The sequence below is a fragment of the Dipodomys merriami genome, unplaced genomic scaffold (genome assembly GCF_024711535.1).
Source record: "Dipodomys merriami isolate MVZ:Mamm:240054 unplaced genomic scaffold, mDipMer1.0.p SCAF_7, whole genome shotgun sequence".
Taxonomy (NCBI): Eukaryota; Metazoa; Chordata; class Mammalia; order Rodentia; family Heteromyidae; genus Dipodomys; species Dipodomys merriami.
In genome coordinates this window covers 69,541,757-69,565,480 of record NW_027206290.1, presented here as the reverse complement: position 1 = coordinate 69,565,480, position 23,724 = coordinate 69,541,757, and the positions used below count along the sequence as shown (strand labels likewise).

Here is a 23,724-nt window from a genome sequence, read left to right as displayed (position 1 = left end):
GAGCAACCTGGATAAGCTTTGGAGAGTAACTTGGCATTATCAGTGCCAGCAGGTGCCATGGAAAAAGCCTACCCATCCAAGTTTCAGCAACCCAGGGACTGACGAAAATTTCTCCTCTGCTGGTGGAAGACACATGGTGGCTTCTTTTTTTTTTTTTTGCCAGTCTTGGGGCTTGAACTCAGGGTCTGGGCACTGTCCCTAAGCTTCTTTTGCTGAAGGCTAGAGCTCTGCCACTTGAGCCACAGCGCCACTTCCGGCTTTTTCTGTTTATGTGGTATTGAGGAATCAAACCCAGGGCTTTGTGCATGCTAGGCAAGCACTCTACCACTACGCCACATTCTCAGCACCCTGGTGACTTTTAATAAAGTCAAGGTATGTGTGTCTGGACCTTGGGAGTTTATCCTAGATAGGCACCTGTGTGTCTATTAAGATGCTCATCTAGAATTGTGAATACTTTCTGGGAAAGAACCTATAGCTCTTACAATTGAGAGGGACTGGTCTGCTCACATCCCTTGGGCAGTCTCCATTTCTGTGCATGCCAATAGTGGGCCTTTCACTGCCAGCCCCTGCCAGTCCCTGTAGCTCTCTCACCAGGACTCTCTCTGGCCCCAAACTTGCTTAGCCAGGACTTGTCTTTCCACAGCTGCACACACTCAGCGAAGCTGGGGAGGAATCCTCTAGCTCTGTCACTGAGGCAGTGGGGGTGGGGGTCTACATTCTCTCCCAGGAATCTCCAGAGGGCTGGAACCACCAGCCAGCCCCCAGCAATTGCCTGGTGGGGATGGACCTCTCACTGCTTTCTTCCTCTCCCACTTCTGGTGCTTACTAGGATCTCCCTCCAAATCAGCTTGTTCACCCAGGCTTGCCTCCAGGCCTGGTTCACAAAGAACTGACAAAGCAGTTACAACGCATCCAGAGCTGCAGGCATCTGAGGGTCAACTCAGAAAATACAGTGTCAGGGGATGAAAGCAGGCCACAGAATAGTAACACAGTATAATGCCCCTAGCATAACGTATGGTCCTAGCTCTCACACAGATCGATTCTGATCAATAAAACATTGCCCCTGGTGTGCACAATGTGAACTCCAACTCCCACCAAACAGCTTCAGGAAAGTGCAGTGCTCACCTCTGCCTGATGCAGATGGATTCCTTAGGAAACTCAAAGAGGTTCTGCACTCAGGCTGCTCTGCATAGAGTGACAGGGGGCTGGGCCCGGGAGACACTGGAGGCATTGGGGCATCACATCGTGGTGAAGAAGTAGGAGAGTAGAGTTAGATAGTGGGCCACAGAAGCCAACAGGCTCTGCTGCTAACTGACCAGAGGATCTCTTCTTTAGCAAGTCATTTCGCCTCACTGAGCTTCAGTTTCTCCATGGACAGTATCAATAGCAGTGTCTATTTCAAAGGGTGGTAGTATGGACTCAAGGAGATGATACAGAGAAAGCAAGTAGCCAGGGCCTGGCACATAGAAAGTGCACAATAGATGTTTATTATTATTACTACACAATAGTGCTTATTATTATTACTACTATTACTATCATCATGGAATTACCATTAGAGCGTGTCACTGTTATCATTATAATTATTGAAGGAAAGAAAATAGAGAGAGAGAGATTGAGGGAAAGGGGAATGGGAGGAAGGGAGGGAAAGGAATGCAGGGAGTGAAAAAAATTAATCCCGTATTTATAGACAGTGGGACCACTCACCGTTCTTTTCCCTTGGACACTCCATGGCCCTTATAGTTTTGATTCTGCAAGGAGAAAAAAGAAAAGGAAATAACTGGCTTTGCATACCCACCTTCCTTTTGCCCAGGTCCTGACCTGGGAAGGCCATCTTGACCAGGTTTTCATCTGCTAGTAATCATGAACCCTGAAAATTGGGGCAGAATTTACCAGTCTCGCAGGGCCCACTTCATGGCAGGCTTGCTCCACAGGCAAAACCAGTTCTAGGTGCCCACGATGGGAGATGGGTGAACATTGCTTTATAAAATCCAAGGAAATTAGTCCCTCAAAAAGGAAATGCAATTGTATTCTATTCTGCCATCCAAGCCTCTCCAACTCAGTCAGCATTTATTTGTCAAACCATGCTAATCTTTTATACTTTTTTTGTTTTGTTTTATTTATTTATTTATTTTTGTCGGTCATGGAGCTTGAACTCTGGGCCTGGGCACTGTCCCTCAGCAATTCAGTTCAAGGCTAGTGCTCTACCACTTGAGCCACAGCACCATTTCCGGCTTTTTCTGTTTATATGGTGCTAAGGAATCGAACCCAGGGCCTCATGCATGCAAGGCAAGCACTCTATCACTAAACCACCTTCCCAGCCCCAATGCTAATCTTTTAAACATCACATTGTGAATCCTATTTCCTTGTTTTCAATTCTATTTTTCCATAGACTGCTCCAGAGCCTTTTTTTTCTTTTTTGTCAGTGGTGGGGCTTGAACTCGAGTCCTAGGTGCTGTCTCAGTTCTTTTGCTCAAGGCTAGCACTCTATTACTTTGAGTCACAGCTTCATTTCCACTTTTCTGGTGGTTAGCTGGAGTTAAGAGACTCACAGCCTTTCCTGCCTGGAGCTGGCTTTGACCTGTAATCTTCATATCTTAGCCTCCTGAGTAGCTAGGATTACAGGCATGAGCCACAGCACCCCGACTCCAGAGCCTTTGATTGCAAAGTTTTCCTTTCTTCACTGACTCACACTGGTATGTCTGTCAAAATTCAATCAACCATGTGTGTTTGGATCTATTGCTAGACTCTATTTTCTTGTGTTTACTTGCTTGTTTGCTGTCCTTATGTCACTGTCACATTATCTTAATTGCTGTAGCTTTCTAGTAAATCTTGAAATCAGGTAGCATAAGGTAGCAACTGTGTTTTTTTCAATATTGTCTTTTCAAGTACGAATCCTTTGCATTTGTTTCGTCTATATTTGGTGCTGAGAGATTGAACCCAGGATTCTGTATATTCTACACATGCATTTTATAATTGAGCTCTATCCCTCACCCTAGCAATATAAATTTTAGAATCAGCTTGCCAATTTCTACTAAAAGGCACATTGGGATTTTTTTTTGAATTACCATGAATTCCAATCTGGGATGATTACACATCATTCATGGGAAGAAGTGATATCATAATGTACTGAGTCTTCCATGAATGTGGTCCATCTCTCCATCAATCTACATTTTTAATTTCCTTTCTAATAGTTTCTCATTTCCAATATAGAAGTATTGCATGTTCTAAATTAATTGTACCCATAGTTATCTGATATCATGATGCTATTGTACATAGTATTTTTATTTCATTTTTAATTATCTGATGAATGTAACATGTGAACTTGTAAATACCCCCACCTTACAAGGCAAAGGGAAGTGAAAGATGGGATTAGGTTGCTAATCAATTGACCTTCACATACATAATTCCGGATCATCTGGGTGGGCCTGGCATAATCACCAGGGTCCTTAAATGTGGATCAAGGAGGCAGAAGAATCTGTGGTAAGGTTACATAATGAGAGAAAGACAGGATCCAAGGAATAGCTATAGACTCTACAAATTTAAAAGTGAGAACATAGATTCTTCCCTAGCATCGTGGCCCTCTTCACATCAGACTTCCAATCTCAAGAATGGTGTGTTGTTTTTTTTTTTTTTAGTCGGTGGTGGGGCTTGAACTCTGGGCCTGGGCGCTGTCCCTCAGCTCTTCAGCTCAAGGCGAGCGCTCTACCACTTGAGCTACAGCGCCACTTCCGGTTTTCTGATGGTTTATTGGAGATAGGAGTCTCACAGTCTCTCCTGCCCGGGCTGGCTTTGAACCGCGATCCTCAGATCTCAGCCTCCTGAGTAGCTAGGATTACAGGCGTGAGCCACCAGTGCCCGGCTGAATGGTGTGGTTTTTAAAGCAACTAAATTGGTGATTTGTTATAGCCGCCATTAGAAACTAATACAAGTGCAGAAGCCCATTTATATATTTTGATCTAGTATTGAATGCTCTAGTTAAATGATTAGTGGTGTTATTTTGTAGATTTTTTGAGGGGGTTTCTTTTTTTTGGGTCCGGTCGTGGGGCCTGAACTCTGGGCCTGGGCACTGTCCCTCAGCTCTTCAGCTCAAGGCTAGCACTCTACCACTTGAGCCACAGCGCCACTTCCGGCTTTTTTTCTTTTTGCTTATGTGGTGCTGAGGAATCGAACCCAGGGCCTCAGGCATGCAAGGCAAGCACTCTACCACTGAGCCACCTTCCCAGCCTGAGGGGGTTTCTATGTATACAATTATGTCATCTGTGAAGAAGGGCGTGTTTGCTTTCTTCTTTTCAATATTGATGCCTCTTATTTCCTTTTGCTTGTTCTTAACTGTTCTGGCCAATATCTAATACTGTGTTGACTGCAAGTGATGACAGCAGACATCTTCAGCCTGCTCCTGATTTTAGGAGGAAGTACTCCCTATTTCAAGAATGAGGGATGGAGATGTGATTCAAACGGTAGAGCCCTAAGGCCCTGAGTTCAATTCTCAGTACCAGAAAACAAAAACCAGCCTCAGGTTCTAATATTTGTCTTCTACCAAACTGAGCACATTTATTATTATGATTCCCTAATTTTCTGAGGATTTATCACAAGCAGGTATAATTAGAATGCAATTATTATATGTAACTCAAGCATTATAAAGTCAGAGTCATGGATCTTGGGAGATGTTTAATTTGCTTCTGCATGATACTCCAAGAACTAAAACTTTCATATCTTAGTTAGCAATTCCTAGACTAGCCTGAAGACCCATCCAAGGTTGAGTTCTGGGGAGAGAGTTGCTTTTTTAAGTGTTTTAAATATTTAGTGGTTTATCCCAAATGCTATTACAAAGTACACAAATAACAGCCAGCCAGCAGGAATTGCTGAGATGGGTGAGGCATACAAGAAAAGTACAGAGCTCCAGAGACTCCCCCACCCCCCCACCCCGGGGAAGAACCCACATCCTCCCAACCCTCCCAAGGGATCAGAAACCTGGAAGCTCCTAGGGAGAAAATTTTTTCCACTGAGCTCCCAGCTAAGGGTGACTAGCCTTCTAGTTGTCTCCCACTGCCCAAGGGTAAACTGATGCTATGGATAAAGAGGTCAAGAAACAAAGAGAGCTGTCAGTCCTGTGCAGAGGGCCCCACAACATGTCTCCTACTCCTCAAGTCTCTTGTTTGTGGGATGAGCAAATTTCTCCCAAGGAGAAGGAAGAATTAGAAGTGACGTTTTTGTTTTCCTTTTTTTTTTTAAATGTGTCTTGGATATCTATCTCTGTTACACACACACATACACACACAGAGAGACATAAAAACTCAACTATATCTTTCCAAAGGTATCTGTTATATTTTAATATAAGTGTGTCAGGAGTATTTTCAAGAATTTCATCTGCCATATTGCCTGAAATAGAAGTCCTATTACCATCTTGATGTGAAAAGCATTTCCAGGGATATGAATAATACCCCAAACTACTAAAATAGTGCATTTAAATTATACAAAATCTTTAGAAAATAGCTTTTTTGGGGAAAAAAACAACTCAGATGACTTGATTCTCATATTGCTTTGTACAAAATGGAAAGAGGGCATGAATGGCACAGTTGGTGCTGAGTCAGGAAGAATACTTGTTCACGTCAGGAGCAGTTTCCTTCATGCCTGATAATAGAGCGTGCCGCAGGCCTTGCTCCAACTCCCTGGACCTACCTGTCAGGTGGAAACATCCATGCTGAGACCTTCCACAAGGTGGCTGACCTTGCACCAACCCACCAGAGGCCGCTTCACTGCCTACCTAGCTCCTTCAGCCCTAGCTTCTCTCTTCCTGATTCAATTTATTACCTCTACTTGGTCCTTACATAGTTCCCAGCATGCCTCAGATGCCTCAGAGCTGAGGCCAAAGGGGCTATACCCTGAGAAGGGAAGATGAAAGGTTGAAACACAGGGCATTCTGACCTCTGACCCTCTCTGGGCATATTTTTGTGAAGGCAAATACAGTATATCATGTACATTCTCTTCATATGTTCAAATTCCCATTTCCCTAGATGATTTAAAAGAAACCCCCAAATTCCTACATCCATATGTAGATGACAGTTGCTTCTCTATCCAACAGGAACAATGAGATACGTAATGTCACAAAGAAGCAGTCTATTTTTTTTCCTCTCATCCAACATGGGCCAGCCACATTGACACTCGCAGGACAAACTGCCAAGAGTCTACTGCTATATCCCCCAGTTCCCTTTCTGTCAGGTTGATATGGGAAGGGGCTAGTGAAGAAGAAATATTTCCCTTCTAATAATATTCTAAAAAGTGAAGTGTGAGCTCGGCACCAGTAGCTCATGAATATAATCTTAGCTGCTTGGAGACTGAATCTGAGGTCCATCTGAATCATGGGACTCAAAGCCAGCCCAGACAGGAAAGTCTCTGAGACTCTTATCTCCAATTAACCACCCATGGAGGCATGGGCTGGGAAGGTGGCTCAGTGGTAGAGCGCTTGCCTTGCATGCTTGAGGCCCTGGGTTCAATTCCTCAGCACCACATAAGCAAAAAGAAAAAAGCCAGAAGTGGCGCTGTAGCTCAAGTAGTAGAGCGCTAGCCTTGAGCTGAAGAGCTGAGGGACAACACCCAGGCCCAGCGTTCAGGCCCCACGACCGGACACCCCCCCCAAAAAAAAAAAAAGTTGGAGGCAGATCTGTGGCTCAAGTGGTAGAGTGCCAACCTTGAGCAAAAAAGTACCCACACCCTGGTTTCAAGCCTCATTAGTAGCACACACACACACACACACTTTTGAATTAAGAAGTGGACATAATTAGCATAAGGTAGCTGAGGTAGAGAGAAGAATGAAGAAGAATGAATTCAGTATTCATTCAGTGAGTTAGAAGAGAAGGTATTCCTGGATGTGAGATATGGGGGAGTCAAACTGGAGATCCAGTTTTTTGCTTGAGCAACTACATGGGTAGTCTACAGTAGTAATGCAAAAGTTATCACCTGTAATTTAGCTCTGAGCTGGGCACTAGGGATATAGGGAATGGAAACTAGGTCCCAGAATCTAGCAGGGAATACAGACATGAAACAAACATCCACAGGAGCAATGTATCCTTGTTAACAGGGGACACGCAGCACTCTGAAAGCAGATAAACTTGGTATTGGTTTGTTTTGTCAGTACTGGGATTTGAAATCAGGGTCTCACCTTGCTTGCCTTGTTGGAGCTCTACCACTTAAGCCACTCCTCTAGCTGTTTGTTTGGGGCTTTTTTTTTTTTTTTGAGACAGAATTAAAGAAATGGAGGTACAATTCTTGGGAGGTTGGAACACTACATAAGCAGGTTGGTGGTACTGCTGGATTCTAGAGTAATCCATTTGTTTTTCTTCTACGCGTCTTATTTTTCCTAACGTTCAAATGGAGCTGGCTTACCTGCCTGTCCCTAGAGGGCAGGGACTTGTCTGATTTACCTCTGTGACCCTAGCCAGCAATGAAGATGAAAAAGGCACTAATGAGGTTGTGCGGATGGGTGCACAGACAGACAGACGGATGACTGCCTGGGCGGGAGGCAGGATGAAAAAGAAGTCTCTAAATGCTTTCCAGGTTAGGAAACCCAGAGTAGGTTTAGACTCAGACAGGGCAACTCTCCCGCCAGTAGGCTGGGCTCGCGGGGCATGCGCGGCATCTCAGGTGGAACGCGCAGCATGCCGGAACTTGTAGTCTTTCTTCCGCGCTCGTGTGCCTCACTCCTCGCAGCCCGAAACCATCCACGAGATGCTCCCTCCCCAGCTCTGAATCCCTCCTGCGGCTCCCCTCCCACTCTCTACAGACCACAAAAGCATCTGTAGTGCTTCCACACCTACCTTCGGTCGTGACATGACACTGTTCTCCAGGGCCCGATCCAAACCGCCAGCGCGCCGCGGGCCAGCCTGGGCGTCTCGTTGCCAGGGCGACGGAGAGGGCGCCCGGATTTGTCATTCTGATTGGATGATCCGAGGACACGCCTCTCGGCGGAGTAGGAAGGCCCCGCCCACTGGAGCCCCTGAAAGCTAGGGTGTTTTGGCAGCACTGATCCCGGGATTTTGTCAACTCCCAGCCCCACTTTTCCATGACCCTGGAATACACAAAAGGATTACTCTGGAATCGAGCACTACCACCAACCTGCTTATGTGGTGTCCCAACCTCCCAAGAATTAAACCTTCATTTCTTTAATTTCGTCTAAAAAAAAACAGCTGGAGGAGTAGCTCAAGTGGTAAAGCTCCAACAAGGCAAACAAGGTCCTGATTTCAAACCCCAGTACTGACAAAACAAACAAAAACCAATGGCTGAGTGTTTGCTGAGGGCACTTACTGTCCAGTGCCGCCCTCAGGTCTAAGCTTTGCATCTAAAAAGACTGCAAGTCACCTTCGGTGAATGGCATAACTTGGTTTCCTTATTCAAGACACTTGGTCATTTGGTAACATGACTAGTCACTAGTGCTGGTGATCTTTCCCACTGTGGTAGCATATGAGTGTAATCCTGGCATCCTAGAGACTGCAACAAGATAGCAAATTGGAGGCCACCTGGGGCACATAGTGGACCCTGTCTCAAAAAGAGAGAGAAAAAAAGAAGTCTCTTCTGCCATATTGATTGACTGGGATAGAATCACTATCACCATGTTTGTTTTGTTGTGCGGGGGTTTTAACTCAGAGTCTTGAGCTTTCTTTCCTTATTTTCAGATAGGATCTGGAACTTTTGCAGGACCTACCTCAGACCCCAGTGTGTGCGTGCGTGCACGCGCACATACACACACACACACACACACACACACACACACACACACACACACACACACACACACACACAGAGCTTAACACCTGGATTCAAAATAAAATCTAAGCCTCGTACTTATGGCTCACACCTGTAATCCTATCTGCTCTGGGGGCAGACGTGAGAGGATTGCAGTTCAAAGGCAGCTGGGGCAGGAAAGCCCAGGAGATAATCTCCAATTAACCACCAACTCAACCAGAAATAGAGCTGTGACTAAAGTGGAAGAGTATTGCCTTGAGCAAAAAAGCTCAGGAACGGGGCTCAAGCTTTGAGTTCAAGGCCCAGACTGGGGCCACAAAAAATACAATCCATGCCAGGTGCTGGTAGTTCATGCCTGAAATCCCAGACAAATCTGAAATACTTGTATCTCCAACTTACCAGCAAAAAGCTGGAAGTAGAGGTATACCATAACTACCCTTGAGTCAAAAAGCTAAGCAAGAGCAGCAGGCCCTGAGTTAAAGCCACTATACTGGCATAAAATAAAAACAAAAACAAACAAATGAAGAAAAACAGTCTAGAGATAGGAAGGCACCTTTGTCTCCTGGGTTCTTTCCATCTTCCATCCAGAGAGGGATATCTTTAGGGAATTACTTCACTGCCACCACAGTGAAAGATTTTTAAGCAAGGGAATGACAGGGCGAGACCAGCCTTTTAGCATCTTCATATTAATGGTTTTGTAAAACAGTTACTTCATAACTTAAGGAAAACTGTGCTTTGCAAGTACAAACACTTTCAAAGTCTCAACAGTTTGTAGCTATTTAAATGGGCTAAGTTTGATAACTGCATCCTTTTTTTTTTCCACCCTCAAGACTTTTAATCTGACATGTGATTTAGCTGACTCCACCTAACTACTGAGTAGAGTTTCCAAGGACTATTATAATTGCTTTATGGATGAGGAAACAGACCCAGGGCACTCACCTGCCCAGGCTGACAAAGCCAGTAGGGCTTTGACGATGAGGACCTAGTCCTGAGACTCCTTTACCAGCATTTCTTTATGCTAGCCAGGGTCAGGGTATTCTGGAAACAGATCAATGTCAGTACTCTGCTTTCATTTCTGTGACATGGATTGTGATCTTTAAGATAGGGAACCCAGTTGGCTGCTGGTGGCTCATGCCTGTAATCCTAACTACTCAGGAGGCTGGATCTGAGAATGGCAGTACAAAGCCAGCCATGGCAAGAAAGTCCATGAGACTCTTATCTGCAATTAACCACCAGAAAACCGGAAGTGGCACTGTGGTTCAAGTGGTAGAGCACTTGCCTTGAGCTAAAGAGCTCAGAGATAGTGCCCAGGCCCAGAGTTCAAGCCCCAGGACCACCCAAAAAAAATTATAGGGAACCTGGGAATCACACTGGAATTCTTCATTTCCTTCCCTCCACCATGTTGGGTGCCTCCCTTCTTTCCAGCTTCTTTAGTGGAGCTCCATGTTCTGGGGCTCCATCATCTCTCACCTGTACTGCTGCAGTAGCCTCCTCACTGACCAAAGAACCAAAGTGAGGGACTTAAGCTGGTGTTCATGCCTATAACCCTAGTCACTCAGGCGACTGAGATCTGAGGATCATGGTTTGAAGTCAGCCTGGGCAAGAAAGTTCATGAGACTCTTATCTCCAAGTAACCACTAAAAAGCCAGAAATGGAGTTGTGGCTCAAGTGGTAAAGCACCAGCCTTAAGCAAAAAAGCTTAGGGACAGTACCAGGATCCTGAGTTTAAGCCCCAGTACCCACCGAGTGCGCATGCGCACACACAGAGTTAAGTTTAAATTGCAGAAGTGGTTTGCTGGCACTCTTGGTAGTAAGCTGCTGAAGGGAGGAGTCATCTTATCCGTAGCTAAGTCCCTGCTACTTATCATAGAATAGGTACACAAAAAGTATCTGCTGAATGATGTTTTTATGAGAACCGGGTACACACAGAGCTGAGATAGGAAGCCCCCTGTACACTGTGAACTTGAGGAAGGAAGGAACATGAAGAAAAGGGGGTTTCTCCAGTTACTGCCTTTCAATGGACTCCATGGTCTCTCTGTCCTGCCTGTGTTCACCTCCCCTGCATTCACTTGCCACTATAGATGGAGGAGTGGACGTGATGATAGAAAGAACCAAGTTGGTTCTGCAGCTCTGTTCAGCCCCATAGGAGGTGTCTGGTCGCAAGTGTTTCACTTGCCTGGTCAGTAATTGGGAAGGGCTCTTCTCCTCATCCTGAGACATACAGATAGGGTCTCATGAGAGCTTTCCCAGCATCACTTAGCAAGTCAGGGGTGAAAGGGTTTTTAACCTGTATCTCTCAGGACTCTGAGAACATCATGTTGTAGTTCCCTAACCCTAAACTGAGTGACTGGAACCTTCTTACTTAGTTCCTCACATTTCCTGACTTCTTGGGTCCACTAATAGCAATTAAGGCTGGTCCCAACAGAGCTTACCCATATGGCCCCATCCTTATAAGGGGCTAGAGTAGATAGAAAGAAGAGAGGGAATGATGGATGGGTGGGTAAGATGGGTTGATGGAGGGAGGGATGGAGGGATGGGTAGGTAGATAGATGGATGGATGGATGGATGGATGGCAGACAGATGAATGGATGGGAAGATGGGTGGATGGGAAATGAGTGGATGGAGGATGCACGGATAGGGGAGTGGGTGGGTGGACGTGTGAGCGGAAGAATGGACTGAAGGGGATGAGGGGATGGATGGGCAGAATGAACGGATGGAGGAGTAGGAAGGGGGCGGAGTATGGCTGGCGGGCGGAGAGGGAAAGGAAGAAGGCTGGCTGGCAGGGTGGCCGCGTGGGTAGGGAGCATGCCACCGAAGAGGCGTGCCCCCGGCGGAGCCGGAAGGGGGCCCTGCGCTTCTGGGGGGTCTCCCGGCGGCATCTCCCCCGGGGGGCCCGCGCCTGACGGTGCCAGGAGGGGGGCGCCCCGCCCCCACGCGAGGCGGCCTCTCCCACGCGGCCGCAACAAGCTGCCGTTGTCCCGCGGGCCGTGGGCCCGGCACACTGGGGCTTTGTCCGGCCCCCCGCCACGACCCACGGGGGAGGGGGACCCCACATGACCAAGGGGGTAGGAGGAGCCTGCGGCGGCGGCGGCGGTGGTGGAGGCTGCGGCGGCGGCGGCGGCGGCGGCGGCGGCTCCATCGTTTCGCTCCGGGGTCCGGGGTCGACAGGCGGCGGCGGCGGCGGCGGCCGCGTTGAGCGACGCAGAACCGCGGACCTCAGCCCCCCGAGGCCCCGCCAGGCCACAGGCGCCCGGCCTGGGCCAGCAGAGCAGCAGTGACCCGACCGTTTTCCGGGTGGCGAGCTGGGGGTGCGCCCGGCCCCCCGCCCCAGGGACCATGGGAAATGGCATGACCAAGGTAGGGGGCGGGGCCGCGCAGCCCGCACTCACCTGGCCGCCCCGCCCCGCGGCCCGGGCCGCGCCGGGTCGGGGTGCCCGCCGCTGACCTTCGGGTCCTGCCCTCCGCCCGGTGCGCCCGCCTCTCCTCTCCGCCTCCTCGCCCCGAGGCCCGCGTGGCTGTCCTCTCTCCCCCCCTGTCGGTCGGTCGGTCGGTCTGTCCTGCCTTTCTCTGGCCCCCTGTCACTTTCAGGACTCTTCCTCCGCCGCCGCCGCCTCCACCCATCCATGTGTCTGTCTCCCTGGCTCTGGCTCCTTGGACCCCGGCAGCGATTTCTCCCTCGGCCTGGCGCCCTCCCTGCCCGCCCGAGCCCACCCCCGCCCGGCTCACTCCTCCTCCTCTTTGGGATTTTTCCGCCCCTCCCTCACTGTCCCCTCGGCTTCCCCCTCTTCCCTTTCACCTTACTGGCCTCCCTTGGTCCCCCCAGTAATGAACTTGTCACCCGGTTGGTCCGCCACCCGCCCCAGAGCCCCAGAGCCCTCTCACAGAGGGCCTACTCGACCCTAGCACAGGGAGGACCTTGTTCCCTCGGCTCCCATCATGGGACAGAGTGGTCCCCCAGCCCCTCGGGGTAGGAAGAGGTAGGGCCTTTTCCACTGACCCGGGCCTGTCCTTCTTCTAGGTGCTTCCTGGACTCTACCTGGGAAACTTCATTGGTGAGCACCACCCCCTCTGTCCCAAGGCCGTGGCACTCTGCCTTGTCCAGGCTGGTATCCACCATTCATTTGGTGCCTACGCACCTTAGAAGGGCTCAGGAATGGGGTTGGGGGTAGAGAAGCCATGCCAGGCTGGGAAGGACAAGAACTCATGGAGGAGTAGTGGGTATATGGTCCCTAGGCTTGAAAGGGAGAGGGAGGTATCAGGGGTCAAAGGGCAGCACCGGGGACTCCAGTCTGAGCCTCAGCCACTGCACAAGTCCCTTCAGCCCCTGAGTTCCCCCAGCCTTGAAGCTCTGGGTTCAGTTCCACTTGATAATGATTCTTCCAAGTGGGAGGGTTCCCCACTGTTGTAAGGCTTCCTCTCCTCTTGGAGAGGAGACAGGCTGGACACTCTAGTAAATAGAGTCATAAGCTCCTAGGAGAGGCAGCTGGGTGGCCCAGCACCAGGGGAGATGGTGTTTGACAGGCCTACAATTTCCTGCCTTCTCCCTAGCCCTCATCCATCCCTTCTACACTCTTCCATGGGGACAGCAAAAGTGTAGAGCCTGGGGCTGGGAAGGTGGCTCAGTGGTAGAGCGCTTGCCTTGCATGCTTGAGGCCCTGGGTTCAATTCCTCAGAACCACATAAGCAAAAAGAAAAAAGCCGGAAGTGGCGCTGTGGCTCAAGTGGTAGAGCACTAGCCTTGAGCTGAAGAGCTGAGGGACAGCGCCCAGGCCCAGAGTTCAGGCCCCACGACCGGACCCAAAAAAAAAAAAAGTGTAGAGCCTCCCGCTGCTGCCTTCAGGGATTTCCAGGGTGGCAAGAACTGAACATAAACTGTGTAGGAGAAGAATGTGCTGAGGGGACCCAAAGTGGAAAAGTCACAGAAGGGAGAGGCTAAGGTCCTCCCCCTGAGAGCTTCCTCCGTGTCCTCCACATCCATGTCTGTGAGTGTCTGCCTGAGTGAGGTCTGAGCCCTCTGAAAGGGCCCAGGTTCCTCGAGGACAGGCGCTATGAGGTTGGTCCCAGTGCCCACCCAAGACTGTACAGTGAGCTTTCAAGGAGTGATTGTTGAATGAGAAAGTGGATCTGTGCGTCTAAGTTGTTTTACCCTGATAATGAAAGGGGGACATATGCTGAATACCCAGCCCTGACACAGAGCCACTGACAGGCAGCACAGCGGGGCAGAGCTCTGGGCCACTTGTCATTTATCTTAGATACACATATGTAATATTTAAAACAAAGGCAAGCCCCATTTTACACACTGTCTGGAGCCATGCTTCTACTTAGAAATAATTGTGGACATCTTTGTGCATTAGTGCAAGAGATTATTTTGATTGCTGAACAGTATCCAAAAGTATGGATATAGCTGGGCACAGGTAGCTCACACCTATAATCCTAGCTACTCAGGAGGCTGCGATCTGAAGATCTAGGTTCAAAGCCAGCCAGAGCAGGAAAGTCTATGAGACTTTTATCTCCACTAAACAGCCCCCCCCCCAAAAAAAAAAGTCAAGGACAGCCAGGTGCTAGTGGCTCACACCTGTAATTTTAGCTACTCAGGAGGCTGAGACCTGAGGATCACAGTTCAAAGCCAGCCTGGGCAGGAATGTCCATGAGACTCTTATCTCCAATTAACCACCAGAAAACAGGAAGTGGTACTTTGGCTTAAGAGCCCTTGCCTTGAGCTGAAGAGTGCAGGAACAGCGCCCAGGCCTAGAGTTCAAGCCCCACAACTGACCAAACAAAAAAGGTCAGGGACAGAGCTTAGGCCCTAAATTCAAGCCCCAAGGTTGGTGCCCATGTATGTGCACGTGTGTGTGCATGCACACACACACACACACCAGAGTATGGATATACCATTTCTTACCCAGTCCCTTCTTGATAGACATTTGGTGTTACAATTGCTTAACTATTTCTGATTTTTAAAATAAAAAAATAAAAAAACACTGCTGCATAGAACAGTGGCTTCCACATGCAGTTCAGTGCAAACCCTTGAGCATGTAGTTCCTAGAAGAATTGTTGAAGGATATGCTGGTGTTGGGGATGGAAAGAACAGCCAGAGTAAGGCTGGGTTTGCTGGTCTGTGTCTGGTGGATTTTCCCCAAGGCAAGATGAAAGCCTTGGGGTGCACAGGACCTGTCACACTAAGAGCGCGAGGTGAGGAGGGAGCAAGCAGCCGGTGGAAGGTGGGCCAGGCTGGAGTGGGGGTAGGGTGGGGAGATCTGTGCACAGGCAAAAGCTGCACTTGGCCACTAAGAGTGGATAAGTTTCACCTGCCAGCTTGGCTCAAGCATCCCGTTTCTTTCAGATGCCAAAGACTCAGATCAGCTGAGCCGGAATAAGATCACACACATACTCTCTATCCACGAGTCACCCCAGCCTCTGCTGAAGGTACTTGAAACCCCCATCCCAGGGCTGTACGTAGGTGGGGAGGGAGGCTGTAGACTCCCATACCACCCCTTTAGCAAGTACCTACTATGCTAGGTTTGGGTTGTATTTTTTTTTCTTTTTCAGTACTGGGGATGGGACCCAGGGCCTTGCACACCATGCTAGGCAAGTGCTCTACCATTAAGCTAAATCCTCAGCTCCCAGGCTGCCCTCTTGATTCGTGCTATCTTATTCCATCTACCACTAGATTGTTTGATGTTTTCATCTCTATTTGGCAACTGAAGCACAGAGAGATAAATTAACTCACCAGAGGTCACACATGCAAGAAGCTGGCCAGCTGGGATTTGAATACAGGCCATCTGGCCCCAGAGATCTCACCCCAAACCTTAAAAAGTCTCCCTTACCAGGCGCTGGTGGCTCATGCCTATAATCCTAGCTACTCAGGAAGCTGAGATCTGAGGATCAAAGTTTCCTACCAGCCCAGTCAGGAAAGTCCATGAGACTCGTATCTCCAATTAAACACCAAAAAAAGCTGGAAATGGAGCTATGGCTCAAGTGGTAGAGCACTAACCTTAAACAAAAAAGCCCAGGGACAGTGCCCCAGGACCAGCACAAAAAGAAAAGGAAAGGGGCTCCGTTATTGGCTTCTCATTGCACACCTAGATAGATGATTACAGATGGTTCTGGGTATTGCTATGTAACCTTGATTGGTGACTTTACCTCTCAGGGCTTTTGATTCCTGAGTCCTGGCTGTCCCCAGATGGCTATGGAGCTGTAGGATGGTGGTGATGCTGGGCAGGGGGCTGCTGCTGGAATCTAGGGAGTGAGGCTGTGAGGACTCTGAGAAGCCAAGTAGGAAATCCAGACCCCTGGTGCTGGAGTCAGGAGATCCGCCTTCACATTGTCACTGGATTATTCTCTGAGCCTACATCTGAGTAAGTGGGCATGTTGCTTTGAGCCTACAAATTAGCGCTGATAGACTAACAAAGCTAAAGTATCCTTGTCCCATAAGCTGAGCATTATCTTCCTCTTCATCTCACAGTGTGTATGGCCCACAGAAAGGAAGGAACTAGGGGTAGGCAATGGCCCCAGAGCTCTGAGCTCCATGGACTTGCTGTGTGACCCTAGTAGGGTCTTTTACCCTCTCTGTCTCAGCTTTTAGTCTCTACAGGCAGTCTCTAACGATCTATGACTTTGGGTGTCAAAGAAGAAATTTCCAGGCCAGTGGAATCGGATTTTGCTTTTGTAGGGCAGCCTCGTTTGGGAGTATTCGGTCCAGATAGATTGCATGGGAGACTTGACAGGTTATTAATATATTTACTAAAGAAGTGAGTACTTCGAAAATGAGTCCCTGTCCCCAAAGCCCCTCCTCACTGGTGCCCCAGCCTTCCCTCCCCCCCTCAGGAAACTTAGCAGTCAGGGTTTGGGGCTCCTTTGCACTCCCCAAGGCCAAATGTGTGGGAAAGGGAAACTGCAAAGCTTGCAAAAGTTGCAGGATTTCATGACCTTGGGGGATTCACTTAGCGAAGCCTCTGTGCAAAGCTACAGTTAAATGAGGACGAATGAGGACCCAGGTGAGTGGTTCCGTAGTCACAACCAGAGGTGGGCCAGGCACCCACCCCAAAAGATTCATTTAAAGTATCAGAGGGTGTCCTTGAGAAAAGCAATGAGGTCCAGTGCTCCCACCTGTAATCCTAGCTACTTAGGAGGCTGACATCTGAGGAATGTAGTTCAAAACCAGCCCAGGCAGGAAAGCTCCTGAGACTCTTATCTCCAATTAACTACCAAACAAGCCAGAAGTGGTGCTGTGGCTCAAGTGGTAGAATGCTAGCCTTGAGCACAGAAGTTCAAGGGCAGTGTCCAGGCTCTGAGTTCAAACCCCAGGACTGGCACACAAAACAAACAACCAAAAACAAAACTTTACAATACTATCTGGAGGTTAAGCATGAAGCAAAAGTTACCACATGTGATAAAAATACTGACAGCTTATTCCTTGACTATTCTAATAATTAGCAATGTCTGTTGTAAGTAAATATTTTAAGCACCAAGAGTATCAATAAAAGAGCTGAAGGGCAGACTCAGCATACCAACAGGTTTTATTTGGGATAAAATCCTGGGATGGGTACCAAGTCTCAGAAAGAAAACAGCACCCTTCCCTTACAATTAGTGTCTCTCTTTATTAGGGGAAAAAAATTTGAAGTGAGGTGGGGCAGACGGAAGTGGGGTGAGTGGAGGCGGGTGGGAGAGCAATGTCATCTTAAGCAGGGGATGTCAGGGCTGCCAGGGCATCCGCGCCTTCCTCGGCCTTGTTCTCAGGCTGTCTTCCAGGGCCAGGTGCATTTGTTCAGGGGGAAGGAGAGGGGAGGTGAATCAAGGCAGCAAGATGGAAAGCAAGGACAGTTCTAAGATATGGCTGTCAGTGGGGAAGGTGAGTGCTTTCAGCTTGTTATTTTCCATCAGTTTTTCTGACTATAATTCATGAAATGTAAACATTTTTTGAGAAAGTATCTCACTATGTAGCCCTGATTCTCCATCCTCCTGTCTCAGCCTCCTGAGTGCTAGGATCACAGGCATGTGACATTATGCCCAGCTATTTTTTTAAAATAAATTTTGCCTCTGGTCAAGATAACCTAAGCTTCCCTTCCCTTTTTACTGTGTAATTTTGTCATCCCTGCTTGGAGATGGTGACTTTAAGAAGCCTTTTTCCCAGCTGTAAGAGGAATAGTTTCTAAATCCTTCTAATCAAGTTCTCAGGACACTGGCTATTCAGAAGGTTCTGGAACCACAGACAAGAGTTGGGAGGCTCATAGAGATTGTGTCTATTTTGGAGGGACAGAGAGATCATAATGGCTCAGAAGGCTGGAGGAGTTGGCAGCCTGGCCCAGGTTCCCCTCTCTACCCCCAATGAGAATATTTTGTACTTGCAGGATATTACCTACCTTCGCATCCCAGTGGCTGATACTCCTGAGGTACTCATGTAAGTCCCCCTGGATGGGCCAACACGTAGGTAGACAGCTACTCCTATGCTCTGGGGGGAAGCAGGTGGGTCTGGGGTGGGGGTGGGGGCAGAGAGTACTCAGCCCAGAGAGCAGTCATAGTTTTCAACCATGTCCTTGTTGGAAGTCCCTGGCCAAGACTGATCCTGCCAAGCCTCAGCCTCCTCAACTGTGAAATGGAGGAAGTGCCCCGTCTCTTGGGTCCAGCTGCACCAGCAGATTTGAAAGGGTCAGGCTCAGCCTGTACCTGGCCTTGGAGTTGAGACATCTGGCTCCCTTCCAGGCCCTGCCATTCATTTACTGCTATGTGACCTTGGGCTTCCATTCTCTGAGCTCAATCATCAAAAGGTCGTCCAGGAGACTCTCAAAGATCAGACAGCACAGGTTGAGAATCTAGAACACAGCCTGGTGTCACAGGGTCTCAGAAAACAAACAAAACAAACACACACAGGACTTTTGTTTAGGTTATTGGCATTAGCACCCCAGTTTGGGATGTTTTATGCCCTTTGCTGCTTTATGCCCTTTGCTGACTCTCATTGTTGGGAATGTTCCACTTGCAGACACCAGAGGATGAGCTCCTACCCTTTACCTTGAAAGGCCAAAAGACACTCACAATGATGGGCTGGGACGGTAGCTCAGTGGTAGAGCGCTTGCCTTGCATGCCTGAAGCCCTGGGTTCGATTCCTCAGCACCACATAAGCAAAAAGAAAGGGGCTGGGAAGGTGGCTCAGTGGTAGAGCACTTGCCTTGCATGCCTGAGGCCCTGGGTTCAATTCCTCAGCACCACATAAGCAAAAAGAAAAAAGCCAGAAGTGGCGCTGTGGCTCAAGCGGTAGAGCGCTAGCCTTGAGCTGAAGAGCTGAAGGACAGCGCCCAAGCCGAGAGTTCAGGCCCCACTACCGGACCCAAAAAAGAAAAAAAACAAAAAACAAAAGCAAAAAGAAAAAAGCCGGAAGTGGCGCTGTGGCTCAAGTGGTAGAGCGCTCGCCTTGAGCTGAAGAGCTGAGGGACAGCGCCCAGGCCCAGAGTTCAGGCCCCACGACCGGACCCCCCCCCCCAAAAAAAAGACACTCACAATGAAAAGGAGGTCCTTGGGACCCACAGACTCCAGAGCTCATTGTTTTTTACAATTCCAAAAGTGGAGGGGGGGATTATTGTCATGAGACCTACCCAACCCGCAGTGCTTCTTACCCTATTGCTTTCTTTTCTAGAAAAAAGCACTTCAAAGAATGTATCAACTTCATCCACTGTTGCCGCCTTGGTGGGGGGAACTGCCTTGTGCACTGGTGAGTCCCCAGAGCTGCGGGGGAGATGAGGCTGGCTGCCCTCCATCCCAGTACTCCTTCTTCCTTTAAGAAGGTAGCCCATCATTCACACAGAGAGACCCACAGCGGCTGTGGGCTCTGGCCTTAGCCAGCAGTGGCTTCCCAGGCTATGTTTCCTCATCTGTTAAATGGGGAGAATGTTGAGCTGACAAGGCAGTCAGAGAAAGGTGAGGACAGGTGTTTATCCCCTCTGCTCCCCTTCTAGCCATTAACACTGGGCTGCAGGCCCAGAAACCCTGAGCTAGGAGGTGGGACAGGGCCTCAGAGCCTCCTTGGAGACCCCTGGAGCCACTGGTATCATTCATTCCAGACCTTCTAACAAAAACCTATTGTGCTCCAGGCCCAGGGCTTTCTCAAGTCTAGTCTTGTTTCCCTGACCCTGGCCACACCTCCTCCTACTTTGAAACCCTCTAGTCATCCACCTTATCAGCTTAATACACACTACCCACCACACCTTTCCTCTCCTCTTCATTTATTCTGACAATAATAGGTATTGAACTCATGGCTTCCCTGCTTGCTAAGCAGGTACTCTACCACTTGAACTTCACCAACAGCCCATTTATTTTATTTTATTTTATTTTATTTTTGCTATTCCTGAGGCTTGAACTCTGAGCCTGGGTGCTGGCCCTGAGCTTTTGTGCTCAAGGCTAGCATGCTACCACTTGAGCAGCTCTACTTCCAGCAATTTTTGTAGTTTAGTGGAGATAAAAGTCTCGTGAACTTTCCGGGCTGGGAAGGTGGCTCAGTGGTAGAGCGCTTGCCTTGCATGCCTGAGGCCCTGGGTTCGATTCCTCAGCACCACATAAGCAAAAAGAAAAAAGCCGGAAGTGGTGCTGTGGCTCAAGTGGTAGAGCGCTAGTCTTGAGCTGAAGAGCTGAGGGACAGCGCCCAGGCCCAGAGTTCAGGCCCCACAACCAGACCCAAAAAAAAAAAAAAAAAAGTCTCATGAACTTTCCTTCCCCAGGCTGGCTTTGAACCACAATCCTCAGTAGCTGGGATTACAGGTGTAAGCCTCCAGTGTTCAACCCGTTTACGTTTGGTTTTGGTTTTTTGTTGTTGCCGTTGTTGGTCGTGGGGTCTGAACACTGGGTCTGGACACTGTCCCTCAGCTCTTCAGCTCAAGGCTAGGAGCTCTACCACTTGAGCCACAGCACCACTTCCGGCTTTTTCTGCTTATGTGGTACTGAGGAATCGAACCCAGGGCCTCATGCATGCGAGGCAAGCGCTCTACCACTGAGCCACCTTCCCAGCCCTCATTTACTATGTTGGCCTGTATTGTGATCCTTCTACTTGTGTCTCCCAGGGTCTCTGGGGATGCCAGGCACTTGTCATTGCATGCAGGCACAGTTCTCCCCTGAGATGACAGGCACCAAACACCATGTGCAGCCACTGGTTGAAATGGAATCTTGCACCATTTTACCTGGGCTGTCCTTAAACTAATCTTCAGATGTCTGCTTCCCACATAGCTAGAATTACAGGCTTGAGCCACGGCACCTAGCTTTTTTTGTGGGTGTGGGGGGTGTATACTGCTGAGAACTAAATACAGGGTCTTATACACAGATGACATGTTTCCCCACACACACACACTGAACCATTCCCAGCCCTAGCCAAAACTTAACCTAGCCTTTAAAACTCTTTTGATGTCACTTCCTAAGACATCTCTTCACTAGACCTTCCCATCCTCCCACAGCAATGCTTTTCTAGTGTGAGTTCCCCCGCCCCAGACTTCATTTCAAAACAGGTGCCACCCCTGGAAATTGATTTTCTGGGTAATGTATGTTCCCCAAAACGCTGGACAGCAGAGGCCATGTCTCTTTTTCTCCCTGGTATCTGAAAAGGAAAAGGCAATCAGATGTTTGTTGAACGAATGAGTGCTATTTCAGCCAGGCCTTTGATGTGGGGCAAAGGAAGGAAAGGAACCTCACAGACAAAGGCCTAGCGCTGGGAAGACAGGCCCTAAGGGCTCTTGGTGTTGGCACTCAGGAAAGCAGGATATGGGGGCTGCAGTGGGAGGAGGCATCTGGGAGCATAGAGGCCCTACCTGAAGCCTAGGGTTGTTGGGGATCCAGTTTTGCAGGCATCTCCCGCAGCACCACCATTGTGACGGCTTACGTGATGACGGTGACCGGGCTAGGCTGGCGGGAAGTGCTGGAAGCCATCAAGGCCACCCGGCCCATCGCCAACCCCAACCCAGGCTTTAGGCAGCAGCTTGAAGAGTTTGGCTGGGGGAGTTCACGGAAGGTAGGGGCTGGGCAGGGCTGGCTGGCTGGGATGGGTGGACTGGGTGGGCCAGGGAGAAACCTTTGTTCCCACTGGAACACAGCACCCATGGAAAAGAATTCAGCTTCAGACCTGGCTGGTAATTGTTCAGCATCTCAAACTTGTGACCTTGAGCTAATCCCACTCTGAAGTATAGTTTGTCTTAATGCCAAGTGTCCTTCCTTCCTTCCTTCCTTCCTTCCTTCCTTCCTTCCTTCTTTCTTTCCCTTTCTTTCTCCTTTTCTCCCTTCTCCCCCTTACTCCCCTCCATTTTCTCTTCACTCAACCACTTTGAGTCAAACCTGTATTTTTTGCTTTTAGATCTGACACCAAAGTCTGGGTTCAGATCTTAATTCTCTCACCAATGACTGATGTAGTTGAGACAGAAGTGTATACCACCATAGCCACTTACTGACTGAGATGAGGTCTTGTTAGCATTTTGTCCTGGCTAGCCTCAGATGGGGGTCTTCCCTGTGTCTACTCCCTGAGTAGCTGGGATTGCCTTGTGAGCCACCACGCCTGGGCTCCCTTCCTTCCTTCCTTTTGAGACAAGGACTTGCTATATGGTCCAGGCAGGCCTGGAACTTCTGATCTTTCTGCCTCGGTCTCCCTAGGGAGAACAGGCATGCACAACCATACTTGGTTTGATTTTTCTTTCTTTGTAGTACTTATTTATTTTGTGTTTGTACTGGGGTTTGAACTCAGGACCTTGGCATTCTCCCTTGTCATTTTTGCTCAAGGAAGCTCCACTTACAGCTTTTTGGTGGTTAATTGGAGAGGAATCTCATGGACTTTCCTGCTCAGGCCTGGCTTCCAGCTGGGATTCTCAAATCTCAGCCTCCTGAGTAGGTAGCTAGGATTACAGGCGTGAGCTATTGGTTGCCTGGCCTTCTGGATCTTTCTGAAGCCAAAGCAGTGGCTTTCCATCACTCCTGAGCAGGTGGCATGCAAATGTCAGGGGTGAGAGGGAAGAGTCTATAGAGTGCTGGCAGGTCCTCTGCAGGTGGCAGGTATTGGGGTGTGGGAGTGTTGAGCTCAGCTTTTGTGGGCAGAGTGTTGCCAGTCTGGAAGTGCTCAAGGGGGTTCGGGCGGAGGAAAGGGGCACGAAGGAGGGAGGGGCACTCGGTGGGGGGGCGGGGCGGGGCGGGGCACTGCGGGGGGGGAGGGCACGGCGGGGGCGGGGCCCTAACCAGCCCCGCCCCCGTCCGGCCCCCAGCTCCGGCGGCAGCTGGAGGAGCGCTTCGGGGAGAACCCGTTCCACGACGAGGAGGACCTGCGCGCGCTGCTGCCGCTGTGCCGCCGCTGCCGCCAGGGCTCGGCCGTCCCGACCGCCACGCACCCGTCCACGTCGGACGGGACCCTGCAGCGCCTGGTGCCGCGCGCGCCCCGGGACGCGCACCGGCCGCTGCCGCTGCTGGCGCGCGTCAAGCAGACCTTCTCCTGCCTCCCGCGCTGTCTGTCCCGCAAGGGCGGCAAGTGAGGAGCGCCCCGCCCCGCCCCGGCGCCCCCTCTTCCTCCCGGCCCGCCCCTCGGCGGGACGGCGGGCCCCACCCCCACCCCCGGCCACGACGCGCCCCGAGTCTACGGGGAGCCCCCGCCCCACGCCCGCCCCGCTTGTGCGCGCCCCCTCCCGCCCCCTCCGTGCGTCTTGTCCGGGACGGCCTGCTGCAGCCACCTGGTGCCTTAGTCCTCGGGCTGGGGGGAAGGGGTCCCGCGCGGGAGGGGCCGGGGGTGGGGACGCGGGGGTATTAAAGAGACTGAGAAGCTGCCTCTCCGTCTTTGTGCCCAGGTCAAGCCCCGAATCTGCGGGAGGCAGGGCGGGAGCGAGGCCGTGTTTGCGTCCTCCGTCGGAGCTGAATTCTGGAAACAGGCTTTTCTAGCCACTCCCCTGACCCCCCCTCCTCAGAACCCCCTCCCCCTTCTCTCCTTCAACTCCCCTTCCACTGCTTGAGTTCACTTTGTCCTCAGGGAGGCTACTGGGG

At 49.9% G+C, this 23,724-nt stretch overlaps 2 protein-coding genes across 3 annotated transcripts in view; one reads left to right on the top strand and one right to left on the bottom strand.

Moving 5' to 3' along the window:
- The window catches only part of Ttll9 (tubulin tyrosine ligase like 9), a 41,763-nt gene extending 33,858 nt beyond the window's left edge, over nt 1-7,905 (bottom strand). For both annotated transcript variants that reach the window (XM_070007018.1, XM_070007019.1), the window contains exons 1-2: nt 7,815-7,905; nt 1,705-1,748 (exon numbers count right to left, since the gene is read on the bottom strand). In XM_070007018.1, coding sequence (XP_069863119.1) covers nt 1,705-1,748; nt 7,815-7,829 — 59 coding nt within the window. In that variant the 5' untranslated portion in view covers nt 7,830-7,905. The remainder of the gene's footprint in view (nt 1-1,704; nt 1,749-7,814) is intronic.
- Nucleotides 7,906-11,701: 3,796 nt separating this feature from the next.
- On the top strand, nt 11,702-23,499 carry Dusp15 (dual specificity phosphatase 15). The gene is made up of 7 exons (XM_070007776.1): nt 11,702-12,096; nt 12,758-12,791; nt 15,083-15,165; nt 18,090-18,139; nt 19,370-19,444; nt 21,553-21,724; nt 22,959-23,499. Exons 1-7 carry the CDS (start codon nt 12,076-12,078, stop codon nt 23,220-23,222), a joined length of 699 nt encoding a protein of 232 aa, XP_069863877.1. The 5' UTR covers nt 11,702-12,075; the 3' UTR covers nt 23,223-23,499.
- The last annotated feature ends 225 nt before the right edge of the window (nt 23,500-23,724 follow it).

What these genes read in the sequence shown, in the direction of transcription:
- Dusp15 (XM_070007776.1), top strand. Translation starts at nt 12,076, where the DNA reads ATGGGAAATGGCATGACCAAG. An exon ending in CTACCTGGGAAACTTCATTG is followed by an intron (nt 12,792 to 15,082) that starts GTGAGCACCACC and finishes CGTTTCTTTCAG; the next exon opens with ATGCCAAAGACTCAGATCAG. An exon ending in GCTGGGGGAGTTCACGGAAG is followed by an intron (nt 21,725 to 22,958) that starts GTAGGGGCTGGG and finishes TCCGGCCCCCAG; the next exon opens with CTCCGGCGGCAGCTGGAGGA.